This window comes from Triturus cristatus, chromosome 4_2 (genome assembly GCF_964204655.1).
Source record: "Triturus cristatus chromosome 4_2, aTriCri1.1, whole genome shotgun sequence".
NCBI lineage: Eukaryota > Metazoa > Chordata > Amphibia > Caudata > Salamandridae > Triturus > Triturus cristatus.
In genome coordinates this window covers 594,516,604-594,537,671 of record NC_140586.1, presented here as the reverse complement: position 1 = coordinate 594,537,671, position 21,068 = coordinate 594,516,604, and the positions used below count along the sequence as shown (strand labels likewise).

Below are 21,068 nucleotides of genomic sequence, written 5' to 3'. Positions count from 1 at the left end.
GTCTGTAACAGTCCGATTTTACCCATCTTGAAGAAAGATACGGATGCCAAGGTTTATCGGTTTATCATTGATTTGAGGGTGGTGAACAAGATCGTGATACCTCAGTATCCAGTGGTTTCTGATATCACGACGTTGCTCACTTTGGTCCCGCCAACGGCGACCACGTTTTCGGTTATTGATTTGAAAAATGCCTTCTTTTCGATCCCTATTCATCCTGATAGCCGATACCTTTTTGGTTTCACTCTGAATAATAGGTCTTATCGATTTTGTAGAGTTCCTCAGGGCTACACAGAAAGCCCTAGCATTTACAGTCAAGCGATGACATCTTGTTGGCGGCTGACACTCCTGAGCTGTGTGAGAAGAGTACGTTATCCTTGCTTTCCTTTTTGGCATTTCACAATCACAAAGTATCGAGGAAGAAATTGCAATTCTGTAGACCAAAGGTGACTTATTTGGGTCACCTTTTGTCTAAGGAGGGGCGTGCACTCACGCCAGATCGTATTCAAGCAATTTTGGACACGCCAGTGCCTTCCACACAGAAGGACGTGCGTGCATTTTTGGGTCTTGTTTCTTTTTGGGTCTTGTTTCTTTTTGTAGGCAATGGATATTAGGGTTTTCACACATAGCCAAGCCATTATTAGCCCTTTTGACAAAAGACACACCTATTCCGCTTCCCTGGTCAAATGAGTGTGCCATTGCCTTCCAGCAATTGCGACAGGCCCTTTGTTCAGCACCAGTGTTAGGGACCCCTGATTATACAAAACCCTTTTCGCTGTATGTGCATGAGAAAGATGGATGTGCATTATCAGTTTTAGTGCAGATGCACGGCGGCAAGCAGCGCCCTTGTGCATATTTTTCGGCTGTACTTGATCCTGTTGCCCGAGCATTGCCTGGTTGTTTTCGCTCGGTTGCGGCGACAGCTGTGTCAATACGCCAAAGCGAGGGAATTGTGTTATCTCACAAACTGTTGGTATTAGTCCCCCATGCTGTTGATGCCCTGCTTAATCAGACAAAAACGCAGCATTTGACCAGTGCCCGTTTAACGGGATATGAGTTGACGCTTTTTGCTCCTCATATTACGTTAAAGAGGTGTGTAACGTTAAATCCGGCTACATTGTTGCCGTTTCCGGAAACTCAGTCTGAAGCACGAAAAGCACATGATTGTATTCTTGTGACTGAGGAACAGACAAAGGGTCGTATTGATCTCCAAGATACGCCCTTTCCAGATGTTGATGGAGAATTGTGGGTGGACGGATCATGCCTGAAGCTACCAGATGGTACGACTTCAGCAGCGTATGCAATTACCACACTGCAAACGATAGTGGAGACAGCACGCATACCACAGAAATCAGCTCAAGCAGCGGAACTTATAGCATTAACACGAGCATGTGAGCTCAGTACAGGATTGTGTGTGAATGTTTATACAGATAGTCGCTATGCCTTCGGAGTAGCGCATGATTTCGGCCTACTCTGGAAGGAGAGAGGGTTTCTAACGTCGCATGGAGTACAGATAATGCATGGAGAGTTAGTTCACAACCTTTTGACCGCATTGACATATCCGAAGAAGATTGCTATAATTAAATGTAGTGCCCATAAGAAAGTGGTTGATAAAGTTGGAGAAGGGAATGCTTTGGCAGACCGGGTGGCACGGGAGACTGCAATGCAGCCTGGTGCTACTGCCATGTATGTAGTGAAGTCGCAGGTAGAAAGATGGCACGATGCAAAGAGAGAAGTGCTGGTAATACAGAGGACCGCTTCTGACAAAGAACGGGAGCAATGGTCCAATGATGGAGAATTGGATGATGAGGGTTGTTGGAGAAATAAGCAGATGGATAGATGGAAGTTACCCACAGCTTTTGTACAACCTATGGTTCAGATGGCACATGGGCTAGCACATGTTGGAGCTTCCGCAATTGTAAAATTGCTTACTCAAGTCTGGGAGCATCCAGAGATTGCTAGCATGGCAAAGAGGGTAGTGCAGACCTGTATGATTTGTCTGAGGTATAACCCAGGAAAGGGTACTCCAACTCCAGCAGGAGGATTTGTGACACCTACTGCACCCTTTGAGGTTTTGCAGATGGATTACATCCAGCTTGAACGCTGTAACAATTTGAAGTATGTTCTAGTAGTGGTTTGTGCCTTCAGTAAATGGGTTGAGGCATACCCTACGAAAGATAATACTGCAATGACTACAGCCAAGATGCTATTGAAGGAGTTCTTCCCTCGATATGGTGTTTGTAGACTGCTGTGGAGTGATAACGGACCTCACTTTATAGCGGATGTTATAAAGTATGTCCTGAAGGGTCTAGGCATTACCCAGAAGTTTCATGCAGTGTTTCACCCTCAGTCTGCAGGACTGGTTGAGAAGTATAATGGTACGCTGAAGCTCAAGATCGCTAAGATCCAAGCTTCGACTTCTTTGACTTGGCCAGATGCCTTACCGCTGGCATTATTGTCAATTAGATTGATACCACATTCTCGAACCGGTCTCACGCCTTATGAGATCGTTTTTGGACGCCCAATGAATATTTGGGGTCCACCAAGACCTAAGGCTGTGTATGATGTACCTTGTGTAATGATGAATGATTATCTGGCACAGTTAACGGATAACTTGGTTTCTATTCATCAACAGGTCCGAGAGGCGCTCCCTGATCGGTCCACAGGCGAAGGTCATAGTCTCCGACCTGGAGACTATGTTATGCTGAAGATTTTTGAAAGGACGAACAGCTTGGAGCCGAGATGGGTTGGTCCTGAGCAAGTCTTACTTGCAACGAGGACGGCTGTGCGGGTTTCCAACCGAAAGAACTGGATCCATTCCCTGCACTGTCGTAAAGTGCCGCCTGGATTGGTGGAGCCTGCTGTATTGACCGACCATCGAGAAATTCTGACTGCGGAGAAAGACCGTGCTGTGGAACCGAACGACACTGAGGAGCTCTTTCCGGACCATGTGATTCCTGGAGGAAGACGATATCATCTCAGACCAAGGAAGTGAATTCTTCAGTATCAGGGCAAGTTGTCAGAACGGCCCTTAGGTTAGTGAAACGGAGAGCCAATGTGGCAAGGGGGGGGATCAGCCCTGCATTAGTGTAGCGACACCCGTCTTGGCCCGCTGGTGAAGAAATCAACCGCTGCCTAAGGGGAAGAGTTCTGACAACCTTTTAGTTTCAGGAAGATATTGATTTTTCGTTCTAAGATGGAGAAAAAGAAAATCCTTTGTGCAACAGGTTTTATTCTTACAGTAGCTATTGTTGGGATAACCACATGGTTTGTTGAGGATGTGACTCCTGCTCGAGAGTTGCTTGTTTTGACTACTCCAGTGCCTGAGGAGCACTACTTTTATACCCTTCCGTATCAAGAGTTGAAGCATCGCCAGTCTTATTTGAATAACACTTTCATCCAGATGTTGCATCATACTCATGTTGCCACTAATGCTACGAACTGTTGGATATGTGGCATGATGCCAGCTCACCAGAAGAAAGGAGGAACTCCGTTCATACCTCTTCCTTTTTCTCATAATGGCTCTTGTAGAGCATGGTACACTTTGCTTTTTGCCACTCGGAAACCTACAGTGGGACGGTTACTTTTCAGACTTAATAGGGAATGTCATCAAGATAAAGATGGTTATCCACAAGCGAATGGGACAATTTGGGAATGGGAAGAGTATCGACCAGACAATGAATCGATTCCCTATATTTTCACGAACACTAGGGACACTGTGGGGAAAGACCGATTCGTGATTCAAGTGGCACAAGCTCAAGCGGACCTGTGTGTCCAGAGTGTGGGTTATATTCCTGTTGGTGTTAGTGACTGTATCACTATCCTGAACATCGACGGGTTGAATAACAGTACCTTCTTAGCATCCCATAATACGTACTTCGTATGTGGAAATAAAGGTTATTATCGTTTGCCAGCCGGTTGGTCTGGAGTATGTTACGTAGCATTCCTATTACCTCCTGTATTTTTGGCACCTGCATCTTATCATAAAGATTTGAAGTTGTTGAATAATGTGACTGTAAATAGGTATAAACGTACTCTATCTATTGATGATGTTGACCAGACTGATACTAGTCTGCAGCAGTATATTGATTTTAATTTAGGATTGTTCTTCTTTGTTGGAGCTGCCCTAAATAGTAGGAAAGTTCGAAGGTTAACAAGAGTTGTAGAGGCTGTGACAAATCAAACCGCTGCTGCTCTTGGGAATCTTACGGAAGAATAAAAAAATCACTAGAATTGTTGCATTGCAGAATCGTATGGTGTTAGATGTTATGTTAGCTGACCGAGGTGGAGCATGTAAAATTATCGGAAGTAGTTGTTGTGTGTTTATTCCTGACCACACGCCATCAGTCTATAATGCTATTAACAAGTTACATAAAATTGCAGCTGAAATCCATACAGAAAATGGCACTTGGACCTTTTCTGGATGGTTTTGGGCATTGATCACCACATGGGGGTGGAAGGTTTTAACTGGTCTCTGTATTATTGTAGCAATTCTGTTTTCCTGTTGTATTTGTATCCAATGTGGTCCTTTACTCTGTTCCCTATGTATGTCACTCTGTATTCCTGATAAGAAAGCTATTGCCAATGTCACTTACCAGAAACATTTAACTAAAGAAATAAAAGAAATGATGAAAATTGACATATACGATGATTATTCTAATAAACCGGATGTCTTCAGTAAATGCTGAAAGGGTCGTCTGTTGAAAATTGAAACAACGATGTGATTAAGCATTCACTAAAGACATGGATTCCCCTTTAGGACCGAGTTCCTTTCGTTATGTTGACTAAAGTCTGGACTCCATTTTGTATTGTCATGTCTCCACGTGCTCAGCACGAGAAGAGTCCTATCTTCGTGTTAGTTGCTCTTGTAATCTTCCTAGTAACAGTCTATAAATAGCTCCTTTGTCCGTCTGGCGCATGCCCAGGCTTGACCACATCTGTTATCAGTTAATCCTCGCTCGACCATGTTATCGCGGGCTTAGAGATGTGTAAACTCCGCCCACATATTGATTCTGTATCGAAAATGTCCATAAAAGGTAATGTTCTTCGCCTCATGTTGTATCCACCCACTTATGAGCCCCTCTGTTGTGTATAAAAGGGGACTGTGTTCGCAAGTTCGGTGTGCTACTCTATGCAATACCGAAGGGTGTTGTATGGATTGTAGGACCACCCTTAAGGGTTAATAAACTTTGTCTTTGTACTTTGCAGTTTCCGTGCCAACTTCCTTGTAGATTCCATTACAGGAGAGCGAACCCTTGTGTCCTGCGGGCCTAGCTGGGGCCTGTATTCATCAAACATGCCCATACTTTTTTAATTTCTGAAAAAACTTTCCGCTACTTTTTGTAAATAGAAAATCGCCCTGGGACGGTTAAGTCAACTGAAATGCCATTTAAGGAGTCTCCTGTGCTGTGAAACTGAAGGCAGGGGGATATCTAAATATGAAATAAGGCTTGTTGCCAGAGTGCCCTGCTTGCCTAAATGAAATGCGAATGTACGCAACTGGTTAATCTGTGAATGTAAAGGGTGCTTGAGAGCCAGTACCTGCTTTAACCCCATGGGTGCTCAGGATGGCTCCCGGCCGTCATGAGTCATGGTAGTCGTGAGCTCATGACGGCCGGGAGCCGTCTGACCGTTGCCGCTCCGCCTACGCGCAGCTAATTCACCGCCTGTGCGGGCGAATTAATTAGTGGGTGGGGTTCGGACGGCTCCCGGCCGTCATGAGCAAACGCCCACCGTGATTTATGACAGCCGGGAGCCGTCGTGGGTACCTGAGCGCCACGCCCAGCCCCGCTCCCCCTCGCACCGCGGCAGAATTTGCTGCGCGGCGAAGGGGTTAATTGATGGAATCACTTGAAGCTTTGTGATGACAAAGATTTATTCTTTAAGTGGTGGTGCAAGGGAGTTACTAGCTGAGCTGTGAGGTGTGTGCTTTTAAGGGACAGTTGTATAAAAAGAATTGCATTACGTACAGTCTGGGTATTACTAAAATCTATATTTTGGAAGCACCATTTTAGATTTTGCGCATTTTGTAGTAGTCTATCTAATACTGTGTGCAATGCAAGTTTAAAATAATGACTTACAGACTAACAGTGCTTTCTGTGTCAGGTTAGGACCTCAAAGCACAAAAAATACACAAGTCACTATTCTCCACTGCAACCAAGATGTAATTCTGTGGCTCTCTGGTTACATACAGACCTCTGCAGTGCATTAACAAAGGTGTCATAATGTACCATAGTGCAATTCCTACTGATTAGCGTAATTTTTAAAATGTATTTTTTATTTAAGCTATGCGCTATATTATATGTAACTACCTGAAGGTGAAAGACCAAAAAAACGTACTGAATATTTAGTTTTTTAAGCCACACCTTTGACCCCGCCCCCACGCTCACTGACCCCGCCCTCACTGCATGCAGCATCACAGCTCCAGTACTATTCTTAATGCCTTTCGACCGCTGTGACTCGTAATAAACACCCAAAAACGTTGCTCACAAAGACGTTTCACTCTTATCCGGGAACCTGTGTTATTTTCTAAGAAATCGAGTTGTGTTTCCTTCCTTACATTGCCATTATTCTGGGTTTGATTGCACTGCGCACGCATCGTCATCACTAACGCCTCAGAGCTCCCTCACAGGGACTCATTTGATAGGAAAATGTTGCTGACGGAATTACGTTTGTTTTTGCACTTTCTGTCTTCTCTACGTCTTTGTAACTTCAATTAAAGTGTTAAACGCACAGAATATGTAAACAACAGCTTTCACATGTTCCCGCTGCAGTACCTGGCATGCTCATTGATATCTGTGTGTGTGACATGCTTATTTATTCCTGAGCGCTCTTATAGTTTGCGGTGTCACGGTTTCACATATGATACAATAATTGAATTACATTGCCACACGATGGCAGCATTGGACATGCAATGAAACATTTTACTGCATTTTCATATTGCCGAACTTTTAACTATTAGAAAGAGGAACAAGGACAAGGTATTGTCATTGTTGACAGCGACATTGTCGGATTAACTGTACCCATTTTAGCTTACTTTTCTATATGCCTTTCTTGTCAGTAACTTTATTTCTTCTGACTTTTCTCTGGAACTAAGAAAAACGTCTGCATAGTTTAGATGTTTTTTTTATTTTGTAACGTATTTACGTTACATAATAAAAAACACATCTAAAGGAGAGGGTGACACTAGGGACCGTATTAAGGAAAGTGCCCCAGCGGCCCAACGGGCACTTGCCTGCAAAAGGATCTCTCTCCCCGCTTCAAAGTACAGGTGCGCCTGCGCAGAGCAACATGGAGCTCTGTATTGCACCTGATGCGCAGCCGCCCTGGCAGCACATTCATCAAAATATGGCACACAGTTCTTGTTTGGGTCTAGCAGCCCTTTTTTCTAAAGGAGCGCCGTGACGCTGAAAGGTAAAGCGCACCCTATTTGTAATATGACCCCAGGTTGGCATATACCTATATTTTCCAGACGTGCTGGATAAGGTGTAAATACTGCTTTTTTAATTTAAAAAATGTGATCAGGAAAAGTGTAGGCACAAGCAAAATAATACATTTTGATGAAAGACACAGTTAACTGAACTAAATGCTTGATTTATTTTACATCTATCCTTCATGTGAACTCCCATTACTTGCATATTTGTCCCAAAAATATATTTATTTAAAATCTTTTAAAGGGCTAATTGCTGATTTAAATATATGCAATTATTACTGAAGGTTCAAGCACGTTGTACAAAAAAAGTTTGTTACGCAATATTACACTTTGTAGAACCAGCCGTTTTACTAGGGTGCAAGGCAAGTAATTTGCTGTTTGACTTTAACCAAGTAGTTTAGTCGCCGTTTTATTTCATACCTAAGTCTAAAAGGCAAAGAATCTGAGTAATTCGCCAACATTATATCCATGATCTGTATGATCAAGTAAACAAACTGACCCTACTGTAATAGTGATGTAATTGCTGCTCCAGCAGGTCATGTTTGCCTCTTTCCTGGCAGATTCAAGCTTTGAAGGTTTCTGGTGGAGATCCTGTGACAGACTGGACGAGGAGGATCCGGAGGGTGGCACTATCACTGTCCTGTGAGCCATTCAGAGCTTGGTGCTCATTTAATACTCAATATATTGACCTCAGAAAATGAAACACAGAATTGGAGCAAGGCCAGCCTTCGAACTTGAAGTCAGTGATCTACTTTCCTGGTGATAAGGTACGCATATTAGGGATGTGCAGAAAGAGTTCAGTCTCTTGATGCTGTAGAAATCATAAGTGTTGACATGGCGGAAATGGATACCCATGTTATGCCACAATGTCATTTATTAATAGAGAAGATAAACTGTATCCTACTACGCCTCCACAGGCACTACTTCTGGGTTGATAATTGAAATGCTAGGACCCTTTTCACAAAGGTAAGCTTACATGTGTAACTTTTCTCTCGTGTAGATCTACACCTACATCTAAAAGAATCTCCTCATGGATGGAATTTAGCATTCCCATGAGTAGATGTGCACTTAAATGTAGACTTTTGAGTCTCCCCCTCTCAAATAAGAAAGTGAGGGATTCTACAACTGAATTTACAAGTTTACATTTCTTATTAGTGACTTTCCACCTGTTTGTGGTGATCTCCACCACTAGAGTGTAGATCTTCCTATAAAAAGTAATAAAGGAATTTTAAGACAATCAATTTTAAATGACAAAAAAATTAATTTTCTTGTTTTCATATAGAAATATTGAAAACACATTTCCCTAGCTCCTATTCAAGATGAGAACTGATTGGCTGCCACCACATCAAAGAGATGTGGCAACAGCCATCTTAGGACTCAGGACTGAGTCCTGAGAAAAAAATGTAAAAAATAGATATAAGGGTGCACAATAGGGAAAGCCTAGTAGGAGGTGCCATTATAGTAGGGCACGGGTTATAGTAACTTGAGACAACTATAACTGGTACATTTCAGTGGTTTTCATCGTTTAAAACAGTATGTTTTAATTGACATTTTCACCTAACTATAACATCCCTTTAACCTAGTTTTTTCAGTGAATAGATAGCTAGCTAGACGGAGGGATGGATAGATAGCTAGCTAGCTAGACAGAGGGATGGATAGATAGTTAGATAGCTAGATAGAGGGATGGATAGATAGATAGATAGATAGATAGAGGGGTGGATGGATAGCTAGATAGAGGGGTGGGTGGATAGCTAGATAGATAGATAGCTAGATAGATAGCTAGATAGATAGATAGATAGATAGATAGATAGATAGATAGATAGATAGATAGATAGATAGATAGATAGATAGATAGATAGATAGATAGATAGATAGATAGATAGATAGATAGATAGATAGATAGATAGATAGATAGATAGATAGATAGATAGATAGATAGATAGATAGATAGATTGATTAGATAGATTTTTTATTCACTGAAAAAAGCAAAGTTTAAAGAAGAGTTATAGTTAAGTTATGTGGTTAAGTGCTAAGACATTCACTTAACTTTAAAAAAACTGAAATTCCTTAAAAAACTATGGTTAAGGAGATGTTATAGGTAGGTGTTGGAATGAGACTAATTTACAAAACAAATAAAACACTAAAATATGCCAATTATAGTTTAGTGAAAAAACTATAACTTGCAAACCCATCATGCACTGCTTATGACCTCACATATTACATCACTCCTGACATTTTATGACTCGGGTGGAGTGGAATTACCATATGGAAACTCTCTTCACTGATCATGACAACTCTCTTCACTGATCATGACTGGTTTGGTGTTTCAGCGCCAGGTTTTCCTAGATGCAGGAACGGCAGAACTATTTTTCACTCTGGTATTTTTGACCAGTAAAATCTCACATGCAGCCAAAATCGCATGCCATGGTCCCTGATAAAGTTTTTCTTTGTTTGCCCTGCAAAACTATTCTTCCCTTTCTCTCCCCTACCCTGCCACACAGTCCTTCTACCCCCACCCCACAGGGAAGTCCCTGGCCCATTTCCCGCCTGTAACAATGAGCAAACATAAACGTTCCTGAAGGGAGTAGAATCGGAAATGTTTGGGACCACCACCCCCCAAGCCCTGATTGACTAATCAGTGTGAAACCTACCATAAGGGATGCAAAATGGAAGCCATTTTTGGGAAATTTCATGCAGATTTAGGGCACAGTGTCAAAGTGAATAGGAAACCCAAAATGCCTTCCTGGTGGAAACTCAGGCCTAACAATAACTACACTGTCACTATCACCACCAGTGTAAGATATCTCTGATATCATCCCAACCCCAAGCTTGTTCACACTTTTAGTGAATCTGTACAAATAAATATTAAATTAATAATAACACAGAAAAGCATGAATACTTACATCAAGATCCAGTACCACGATAGGGCATAATCTTCAAATACTTTCATCCCAATCGATCTTGCATCGAGAACATTATTGATGCCACTTTAAGAGAAACAGGAGCATTTCAGAGCCACGCACAATATATGAACACAGCCAACAACAAGCACAATGTCAGCAAACAAAGCATTTATTGAACATGCAAACTTGTGTACACAATGGTTTTAGTGAAGCAGTGCTTAAAATGTAAGTTTTCAGTTATTTAGTTTTTTTTGTCACAAAAAGGTAATGCCAAAATGCAACAGCTCTATGTCTATGTTGAGAAAAGCATCAATAAAGTTAAATCAAGCTGAAAAGAGTCTAAGAAGAGCCAACAACCTCGAGGAACATATTTCCCTTTTAGGCATGCTGTCAATACATCTTCTTTAACTAAAGGTAAAGCAAAATGAGTCATCGTCCTTCATTTTGTTTTGGAAAAGGATCCAAAGGTCTTTTCCCATTTGAAAGAAGCACTTGGAAACAGTGTTAAAGATAGCCTGTTCTCACACATGAAGGATCTTCATACATGCAGGCGACAGCCTGAGCTTGAGAGATACAGAACTGATGTCTTACACATACATATTGCAGCCTGATCTCCATACATACAGGATTCAGCCTTGTCTTTATACATACAAACATTAAGCAGTCTGCTCTTCACACATACAGAAAGCAGCCTGATTTTCATACATGCAACCTGCAGTCTAATCTTTGCACATACAGTAGTCTGATATTTATACATGCATATGGTTGTCTCATCTCCATATAAACAGGAGACAGTCTACTCCCCATACTTTGCTCATAGGTTTCAGTCAGATCTTCAGTCATACAGCTGGGAGACAGCCAACATTTCATATATACAGGTGAAACCATGGTTTTCATACATAGAGGGGATATTCTGATCTTCATGCTAGCAGACAGCTGGCTGATGTTTATACACAATAATGGTAGCCTAATTTTCATACACACGGAAGGCAGTATATTCTTTATAGAAACAAGAAACATTTCAACCTTCATACATACAGAGGGTATAGCAGCGTGATCTTCATACATACAGAGGGTATAGCAGTGTGATCTTCATACATACAGACGGTATAGCAGCGTGATCTTCATGCATACAGAGGGTATAGCAGCGTGATCTTCATACATACAGAGGGTATAGCAGTGTGATCTTCATACATACAGACGGTATAGCAGCATGATCTTCATACATACAGATGGTATAGCAGCGTGATCTTCATACATACAGAGGGTATAGCAGCGTGATCTTCATACATACAGAGGGTATAGCAGCGTGATCTTCATATATACAGACGGTATAGCAGCGTGATCTTCATACATACAGACGGTATAGCAGCGTGATCTTCATACATACAGACGGTATGGCAGCGTGACCTTCATACATACAGAGGGTATAGCAGCGTGATCTTCATACATACAGACGGTATAGCAGCGTGATCTTCATACATACAGAGGGTATAGCAGCGTGATCTTCATACATACAGACGGTATAGCAGCGTGATTTTCATACATACAGACGGTATAGCAGCGTGATCTTCATACATACAGATGGTATAGCAGCGTGATCTTCATACATACAGAGGGTATAGCAGCGTGATCTTCATACATACAGACGGTATGGCAGCGTGACCTTCATACATACAGAGGGTATAGCAGCGTGATCTTTATACATACAGACGGTATAGCAGCGTGATCTTCATACATACAGAGGGTATAGCAGCGTGATCTTCATACATACAGACGGTATAGCAGCGTGATTTTCATACATACAGATGGTATAGCAGCGTGATCTTCATGCATACAGATGGTATAGCAGCGTGATCTTCATACATACAGAGGGTATAGCAGCGTGATCTTCATACAAACAGACGGTATAGCAGCGTGATCTTCATACATACAGAGGGTATAGCAGTGTGATCTTCATACATACAGACGGTATAGCAGCGTGATTTTCATACATACAGACGGTATAGCAGCGTGATCTTCATACATACAGAGGGTATAGCAGCGTGACCTTCATACATACAGAGGGTATAGCAGCGTGACCTTCATACATACAGACGGTATAGCAGCGTGATCTTCATACATACAGAGGGTATAGCAGCGTGACCTTCATACATACAGAGGGTATAGCAGCGTGATCTTCATACATACAGACGGTATAGCAGCGTGATCTTCATACATACAGAGGGTATAGCAGCGTGATCTTCATACATACAGAGGCTATAGCAGCGTGATCTTCATACATACAGAGGGTATAGCAGCGTGATCTTCATACATACAGATGGTATAGCAGCGTGATCTTCATGCATACAGAGGGTATAGCAGCGTGATCTTCATACATACAGACGGTATGGCAGCGTGATCTTTATGCATACAGACAGTATAGCAGCGTGATCTTCATGCACACAGAGGGTATAGCAGCGTGATCTTCATACATACAGACGGTATAGCAGCGTGATCTTCATACATACAGACGGTATAGCAGCGTGATCTTCTTACATACAGAGGGTATAGCAGCGTGATCTTCATACATACAGAGGATATAGCAGCGCGATCTTCATACATACAGGAGGCAAACCGATCTTCATCTAAAGAGAAATCCAATTGATCTTCGTAGAAATAGGAGAAAACCTGCTCTTCCTACATACTCTTCCTAAAACAATTATTGAGCTCACAACATTCATTGACTCAAAACCTGCCTCGATCTAATCTAGATTTGGAGGTCAGGTGCTGAGCTACTGAACAACTGCTTCAAACAACCACATATTCAATCTTGACTATCTGATAAGTCCCTAGATGGCTTCAACACTCACCACCGCCAACATGCTACATACCACAGCAGGGCTCACGAAAGACCTTCAGATGTTCAACCACATTAACCCAACATTTTAGGAACTATTCAGCCTCAGTCCAGGCTGCATCGTTCTAGACCAGATGCATCAGCTATAATGCCATCGGAGAGGGCTCGCCTGCTTAACTAGTTTGGAAAAGAGAATCCTCAGGCAGATACCACCAAACCAGGAGCTCAGGCATCGCCAAAATGAAAAGAGATGCTAAATGAAATGGCCAAAAGATAGACATTTGCTATTTATATCCAAAATCTGGAAAAAGACCCCTATTGCCAATGCAGCTGTTCCTATCCTCCTATTATTAAGAAATAATCTGATGATGTTCCTTTTTAAAGACCAGTACAAACCTAAATAAGAGAAACTGACCTCCTCTGCCTCAACCTGCTTCTATCTAATTAATCACAAAGCATATCCTAGAGACTTCCAGAAGATAACCTGATATTAAATCAGACAAGACTGAGCCTCTTCACATTTGCAGGAGTAAGCCTGCTCTTCACATAAACAGGAGTCGGCGTGCCCTTCATATACACCGGGGACCGCCTGATCTTCATCTATGCAGTAATCAGCCAGATCTTCACACCTAAAGGGGACCGCCTGACCCTCTTACAATCTGGAGGCATCCTGATGCTCATATGTACAGAATACAATCTGGCCTTCATACACCCTTACAGGAGACAGTCAGATTTTAATATATATAGACGGTATCCTTATTTTCAAGCATAAAGGAGGCAGCCTGGTCGTCACACATATCGAGTCGCTTAGATCTTTATACGCACTTGATTCATTCTAATTTTGATACGTACAGGAGGTAGCCTGATCTTCGTACATACTTTAACAGAGGGTACAAGCAAAACGAAACACAGTTTATGACAAAAAGTGTTACCAAATATTTCAGCAAGTTGACTGAAGTTCAATGAATGAAGATGCATGTGACCTAGGGAATGCAGCAGAACACACACTGGTTCATGTCTAAAACAGAGCAATACCTTTTTGTTGACAAAACTTTTGTTCTGGTGCAGAAATGTGCAATAATGTGCAATACTATTGGATCTTTGGATTTTTATAGATGATAAAGTGTCTCACCAACAAAAACGTGTAAATCAAATTAGGAAATTAAATCTAACCGGTCAGTCAACATTGTTAATTAGCAGTCTTCAAATCCCACTTGAATTTCAGTACTGAAATCTTTGAAGTCTCAAGTAGTTTAGTTTCAGTTCAAGGTGTCTGAAAAAAGTGTGGTAGTTTATTCATTTTGAGTAGTGAGGGCGCATTTGGGCCCTGATGCAGACGGGCCCTCACAACCCTGTGTATGTGTAAAATAGGATTGTTATTTGTGCATAAATTGCAAGTATTTGCTCCCACAATTTGCAGCACATGAATGTTTGTGTATCTCAAAATGGGGAATAACGCATGATATTAGTGTGTTCTTCCCCATTCCCAGGTGTCGAACTTACAACTGGGTGAAAATGTTGCACTTCCTAATTTCCAAACCTTGCACAATCCCAAATTAGCAGATAATACAGTCTGCACCAGATTCTTACAGTTCAGTTGTGCGTTTTGCTGCTGGGCAAGGCTGCCGCCGCTGCAATTTGGAAATTCTAGTGTTAGGTGTGAAAAACATAAAATAACTTAAAGAATGACCTTCAAAGCAATGGGTGAATTTGGAAGAAAGGGTGTTGCACACTTCTGCCCTGGACTATGCTGTGTATGGATGAAGTACGAAATGTGCTCCATTACAGACACTGCTCTGTTCTAGCTGAACCTCGGCAAGCATTTCTAGAAAACAGCCATTCATTTGCACGAATGAACTTGAAACCTTAGAGTTGCACGATGGACTGCAGTAACACGGCTAAAAAATAAAATAGATTGTTGATAAAACACCAGATTTGATATTATACAAGCATCTGCAACACCGACCTGTGGACAACCAAACTAAGAACATTTGAACAACAACTCTAGTTAATGTTCTCTTTCATCAATGGGTCTTGATACCTTTTATTTAGCTTAAGTAAGCATAACATGCTGCAATCCATACGCTTTAAAATTCCTACCATGCTATTCTCATAGCAAACCACATGAACACAACTGATCATGGACAAAATCTGAAATCTTGTTTTTTCCCTCAGAGCTAATTGCTTTATTCTGGCATCCCTTCTTAGCACTAAGACACCCTACTTTAGGGTAATAAATACTCTAAATATCATTCATTCATACATTTACAAGAGACATCCTGCAGTACAATCTTACAATTTCATAATTATTGTTGTAGTAACGTTGCTTTTCTGTGTGACCTCCCCAGATGTTTCACCTTTCACATGCTTTGTCCCTCATAACAAGAGTTGTAATTGGCTAAACCCAAGTGGCTTACTAATTTTTAGTAAGACCACAGTATATTGGCACAGGAAGTGCATCAGTGGCGTGGGAACTAATTGTCTCATGTGGGCTGCAGTATACATTTACATCACACACATTTATGACTGGAAAGATATATCCACAGTGGACTGGATGGCTGCAGTCCGAAGCCCTGTAGTGCCAAATGACAGAGGACGTTGCTCTGAGATGTGGCATATCCTACTTATATACATCAGATAAGAAAGACATATGTGGCCCTTGTAGGCCCCAGGCCTGACTGCCTCATGTCTAAAAGTGAGACATGATAAATAATTAAAGAACATATAGCCGCACAGGAGCAGTTACCAAGCGCTGTGTGTCAGTGGAAAGGTAAAGTGATTTCTTTTTACAGAGATGCTTAGTTGCACATAAAAGATTCATTTTATATTTCTTACTTGATCCAAAGTTCCTTTTTAATATAAGCAAGAAGGAGCAAAGCCAGCGGTATCCCTCTAGGACAGCACCGGATTATCAGTTAGCCCATTAAGTTAGTTGGTGATAGTTCAAATTCACCCTATGTGTGCGCTCTTGAGTAGTACCCGCTGACACAATACTTCCCCAGACACTGGGGCAAAGTGAGAAATAAACAGCAAAAGGCGCACCACTTATACGAATGTAAGTAATGTCAAATTAGTCCATATACATCATATGTTTTCTTTTTCAAAAGTTCTTCTTTATTGTTCATTCGTTAAAGTGACATTTAAGAACAGCCAAAGCAGCCGACGCGTTTTGTCCAACTTGGGACTTCTTCAGGGCGTAAAGAACAGTAAGTCGGTAACGTTACAGACCACTGACGGATTGGGTCCCGTCCCGGATTTTGAATATGCGGAATCGGGCATTTTAAAGACTTTGACTTTTATCCTTATCATTGGATAAACTTTTGACTCGGTGTTATACTAAAAAGACGGGACCAGTGATTGCCATTTGTCTGATATATATCTGCATCCTAATCGACTTATTCTCTATCTCATAAATTGACATTGACTGACGCTCTAGAAATCCCCAGAAAACAAACATATACCGACTTACTGTTCTTTACGCCCTGAAGAATTCCCAAGTTGGACGAAACGCGTCGGCTGCTTTGGCTGTTCTTAAATGTCACTTTAACGAATGAACAATAAAGAAGAACTTTTGAAAAAGAAAACATATGATGTATATGGACTAATTTGACATTACTTACATTCGTATAAGTGGTGCGCCTTTTGCTGTTTATTTCTTCCTTTTTAATATAACAGTCCAGTTGCAAAGGTAGATTTTTGATAAAGTTATTGGAAAGTTAACTTTTAAAACAATAGTTAGTGCTGCTAGAAGGCTCCAGTTGTCCTTAATTCAGCTTTGTTTAGCTTCCCACCTGACAGCGATTAGACCTAGATGAGGCATATCTACCTCTGCCTGTTAAGCAATAGAACTACTTCTGGCAGCAGGAACGATGGTAAAGGGGTAATGACTAGACAATTATCTGTAAATGTGCCACTTGGGAGTAGATGGGAACAAGAAGCAAAACAAAGAGCCTATTCTCCCACTATCAGAAGGGATGAATGAGCTATTCCTACATCAGGAAGAGGGGTGGTTCCTCACTTCCATTCGTGAGGACCTGGGCTAGAGTAGCAGCTTGAAGAGGGGAACCCCACTACTGCCATCTTAGTCAAATGCTTCAAGATAGTTTCTAGGCAAGCAAGATGGGAAGTGCCACAAATGTATGATGGCTGTTGGTGGAAATTCTGACCCAGAGGAAATCAGATCCAGAATATCACCAATCACCAGCTAGCGCACGAAATAAAATAACATCACAGAAACAGCTTTTCATACCATTCCTGTACCTTGGAAGGAAGTAGAATCATGCCTGACCTGCCTGTGAATAAATCTGGAGTGTCTCCGGTTCCCCACCTGAACGCAGGGACAGGAAGTGCTCTGCAAGGGTCACATGGTTGACCTCCATTACTGAGGTAAGGGACATGAAAGGCTGAATAAGGGTTCCATTGTGTATGGAAGCATTCAATTCAAAAGCATTTCTTAAGCCACCTGGCTACCCAATGGGTTTCCCAGTGCTAAAAGGTCTGCCAGACTCCTAGAAAATCATGATTACACAAGCAGGTATGTTTTAAGCTGTTTCCTGAAACTGGGTAAATTGTCTCTCTCCCTGAGCACTAGAGGAAAGGAATTCCTTCATAGAACCAGTTGCCTAGTTGGTAGTGTGTTGAACTTGACCCTGTGGAAGCCCTGGTTGGTGGCCTGTGCTTAAGAGCTTTCCCTGGTAGCCTGGGAGAGGTGGGAAAAACTGAGTAATCTTTTCTGTGTCTACAGTAAATTAGGGCTCTAGACTCTATCAGGAAGTGGGGCAGACAGGCTTTCCCACACTTGGAGCTGTGCAGCTCACCATATGACTAAGAGAAGACCAAAAGCATTTAAGCATACTGGTAGGCAAGGCAACTCACCCTTCCCTTGCCCTCCTGGCCTCTGAAAAACAAAACAGTGTGCTGGTAACATTTTGAATTTGGTACAAGAGCAGCCTTCAGTGGCGGATGTGTACTGTACACAGACTAAAATTGGCTTTCAGAACAACTCACTTTAATTTGTGTCTCCACCTTACTTAAACCGCTCTTTAAAGAAATGTCCTATTCTTTTTCTCTGGATTTGGTGAAAGTGGACTGGTAATTTTAGCGTGCTGTTTATTTACTTCAATGCTGTTTGGTTCTGCTTGAGCCAACCATAAATTTCTGTCTGAAAAGTGTGCTGCTCGTGCCATACCCAAAGGCATAGAGCTTTCTCAGTGAACTGTATTCTAACCTATTATGTTGGTGGTGCAAGACCCACCAAAACTATTAACTAATCACAATATCTCTCAAGTGTAGTAAAATAAGACACATGATAGGTGAATGTTGGAAAGCTCTAAAAGCAGTCCACTGTTAGCAAATTTCACAAAGAACATAAAAAAATTAGAATGCACATGGTCTAGCCTCAATCGATGTTGACGGAAGTGAAAATCTCCCGGCCGTATGTGATGATAAATGCGCGTGAACGCGGCGGAAATCCGATGTTTGAACTACAGAGAAGAAAGACTCGTAGTTCGGTATACCGTGTTAAACGCGAGTTAAAAGAATAGTTTTCGGAAGACAGTGAAAAGTGAACCCCCGGTTCAGTGTAAAAATAGAGAAAGATAGAGAAAAATAATTGGAGTGTAGCGGATGTTAAGATGTGAGATAGGGGCTGATGTTAAAGGACACCGTGTATAAAAGTAAGAGGGAGAAACAAAAAATAAAGTAGTTTGTCATGAAACTTCACCATAAGGTAACAAGAAATGTCAAATGATCATGGAAATGAATCTGGCTGAGCTAACAAAATTGTACATGTGGAATGAGGCATGTCATGAATAACAGAACATGAATTATTTGTACAAAATCAATAATACTGCAAATATTATAAGTGAGTTAAAGATCAGTTATAAAAAGAACAGTTCCAGGAGGGTGATCTGTTCCATGTATATCGTCAATGACTCATTGCAAAAAGCAGCAAAGGTCGTAACGTTCATTAAGACCTTTGGGACTATTGGAATCCAGTTTATTGATCCAGTATACTTCTCTTTGTAACATGAACTGGGTGTTATTACGTCCTTTCAAAATCGGTACCTGTTCCAAAATTAGAAAACGTAGTTGGCTGATGTTATGTTGGAAGAGCTGAAAATGATTAGCGATAGGAGATTTAGCTTGTCGAGTATGGATGTTGCTTTTATGTTCATTGAGTCTCATGCTAATTTTTCGCTCCGTTTCGCCCACATAAACTAAGCTGCAAGGACACTTGAGCAAGTAAATTACATTTTGACTGTTGCAGGATTAAGACACCAGGTTGGCTGCAGGGTCTCTTGGGATGCACAGGTGTTTAGACACAGGGCATGCACCCAACACACAGCAACCATGGCAGAAGGTGAGCCGTCACAGGGGCTGGATGGGGGGGCAGGGATAGGATGCATGTGTGAGTGAATGCAGGCATTGGTCACAGGCCACACCCTGCGCCTACCTCTAGAATACACAGAAGAAAAGAGTGCATCAGGGACTTGCTCTGCCACTTTGAATAATTAGCTCCTTTATATACACTCACAATGTATCCTCTATATAGGACCTTGTAATCTATTTAATACACGCTCTGGATTCCATACTACATATACATTCTGTTAACAGTAATTACTCCCTTTAGTTTATCTATTTACTCCATGTCTTAAAATCCTGTTTTAATTTACTTATTCACTGTTAAATATTATCAATAACATGTTTTATAGTCATGGTAGTTTCATACTCAGACCCCTTTCTACTCTTTGCACTACTTGAATGTAACTGTGCATTTCAGTGATTAACGTTCATTTTAATTTATCTGGCTGTTATTTAAAAATTCCTTATATGTTCATATTTCCAGTTTTGTGTAAATTTTTGAAGAATGTTTGACTTACTTTAAAAATAACCCCTCTCTGTGTAAATATTTATTAATGTTGTCTGTCAAATTATTAGCATCAATATACTTTTGAATCACAATGTATTCCACATTACACTGAGGGTTGTCCTATAGAAAATAAATAAATAAATAAATCATGTATATTAGATACAATCCTCATTGTATGTTTTTGTGCAGATATTGAGGTTAAACGTACATGTAACAAACGAAGACACAAAACCTACTTAGCAGCCTCCCTGAGATCAGTGACATTCCTCATCTTCCCGTTCCCATCTTTAAAGGTTGTTTTGTTTCCTACAGTCAGCACTCCATTCCTCGTGGTAAAATCTGGGAAGCATCTTTTTAGAACTGTTGAAAGAAGTCAAAAGTCAATATAATCAAAAGTCATCATAAAGTCTGAAAATATTAGAAGAGGATCTTGGGAGAAGCAGATGTTCTGAAAATGGAATAAGCTTACTTTGTACAACTGCAAAAAGCTGTGGTTTGCATTAGGATAACTGTTCATATTGGAGCAGGTCCAAGGCTGAATTGCACATGGCTAGCGCATGTATGTCGCGGCACAGAGAACAAAATGATGGACTGGAATCCCCAGAGGCTGAGATTATTCCAAGAGTTCATCATTTTGGCTTTTGTTTTTCCTCAGCTTGGCATCAGGCCTGCATAACTCCAGGCCCTGTTTGTCCTTGGGAACACAAGAGGATGCAAGTTTTCCCTCAAATTCTTATTTCCGATTCCCTGAGTTACTCCTGTTACCAAATGAATCAGGGTTTTCTCCACACTCGTAATGAAGAGTTAAGTCATGGTTTGCAGTTCACAGTTGCACAAAACTTTATTTAATTACATGTCACCAATAATAATGAATAATACACAATATAATGTATTTTGGTGACATCAAGAAACGTGTACCAGCACAAATTCAAACACTGCAGATAGAAAAGGTTTACTTGATCTAGCACAAGGTAGTCACTAGAGAGATCATTGGCTCTGCAACCTCTCGAGAACTCTAAATATTGC

General features: G+C 41.3%; 1 protein-coding gene across 7 annotated transcripts in view; it reads right to left on the bottom strand.

The window, feature by feature from the left end:
* Positions 1–21,068, bottom strand: part of SLC44A5 (solute carrier family 44 member 5) — a 745,501-nt gene that overhangs the window by 134,200 nt on the left and 590,233 nt on the right. For 4 of the 7 annotated variants that reach the window (XM_085602261.1, XM_085602262.1, XM_085602260.1 and 1 more), the window contains exons 8-10: positions 20,279–20,402; positions 15,037–15,069; positions 10,333–10,416 (exon numbers count right to left, since the gene is read on the bottom strand). In XM_085602261.1, the coding sequence (XP_085458387.1) occupies positions 10,333–10,416; positions 15,037–15,069; positions 20,279–20,402 (241 nt within the window). The remainder of the gene's footprint in view (positions 1–10,332; positions 10,417–15,036; positions 15,070–20,278; positions 20,403–21,068) is intronic. The other 3 variants (XM_085602266.1, XM_085602265.1, XM_085602264.1) reach the window with 1 other exon arrangement.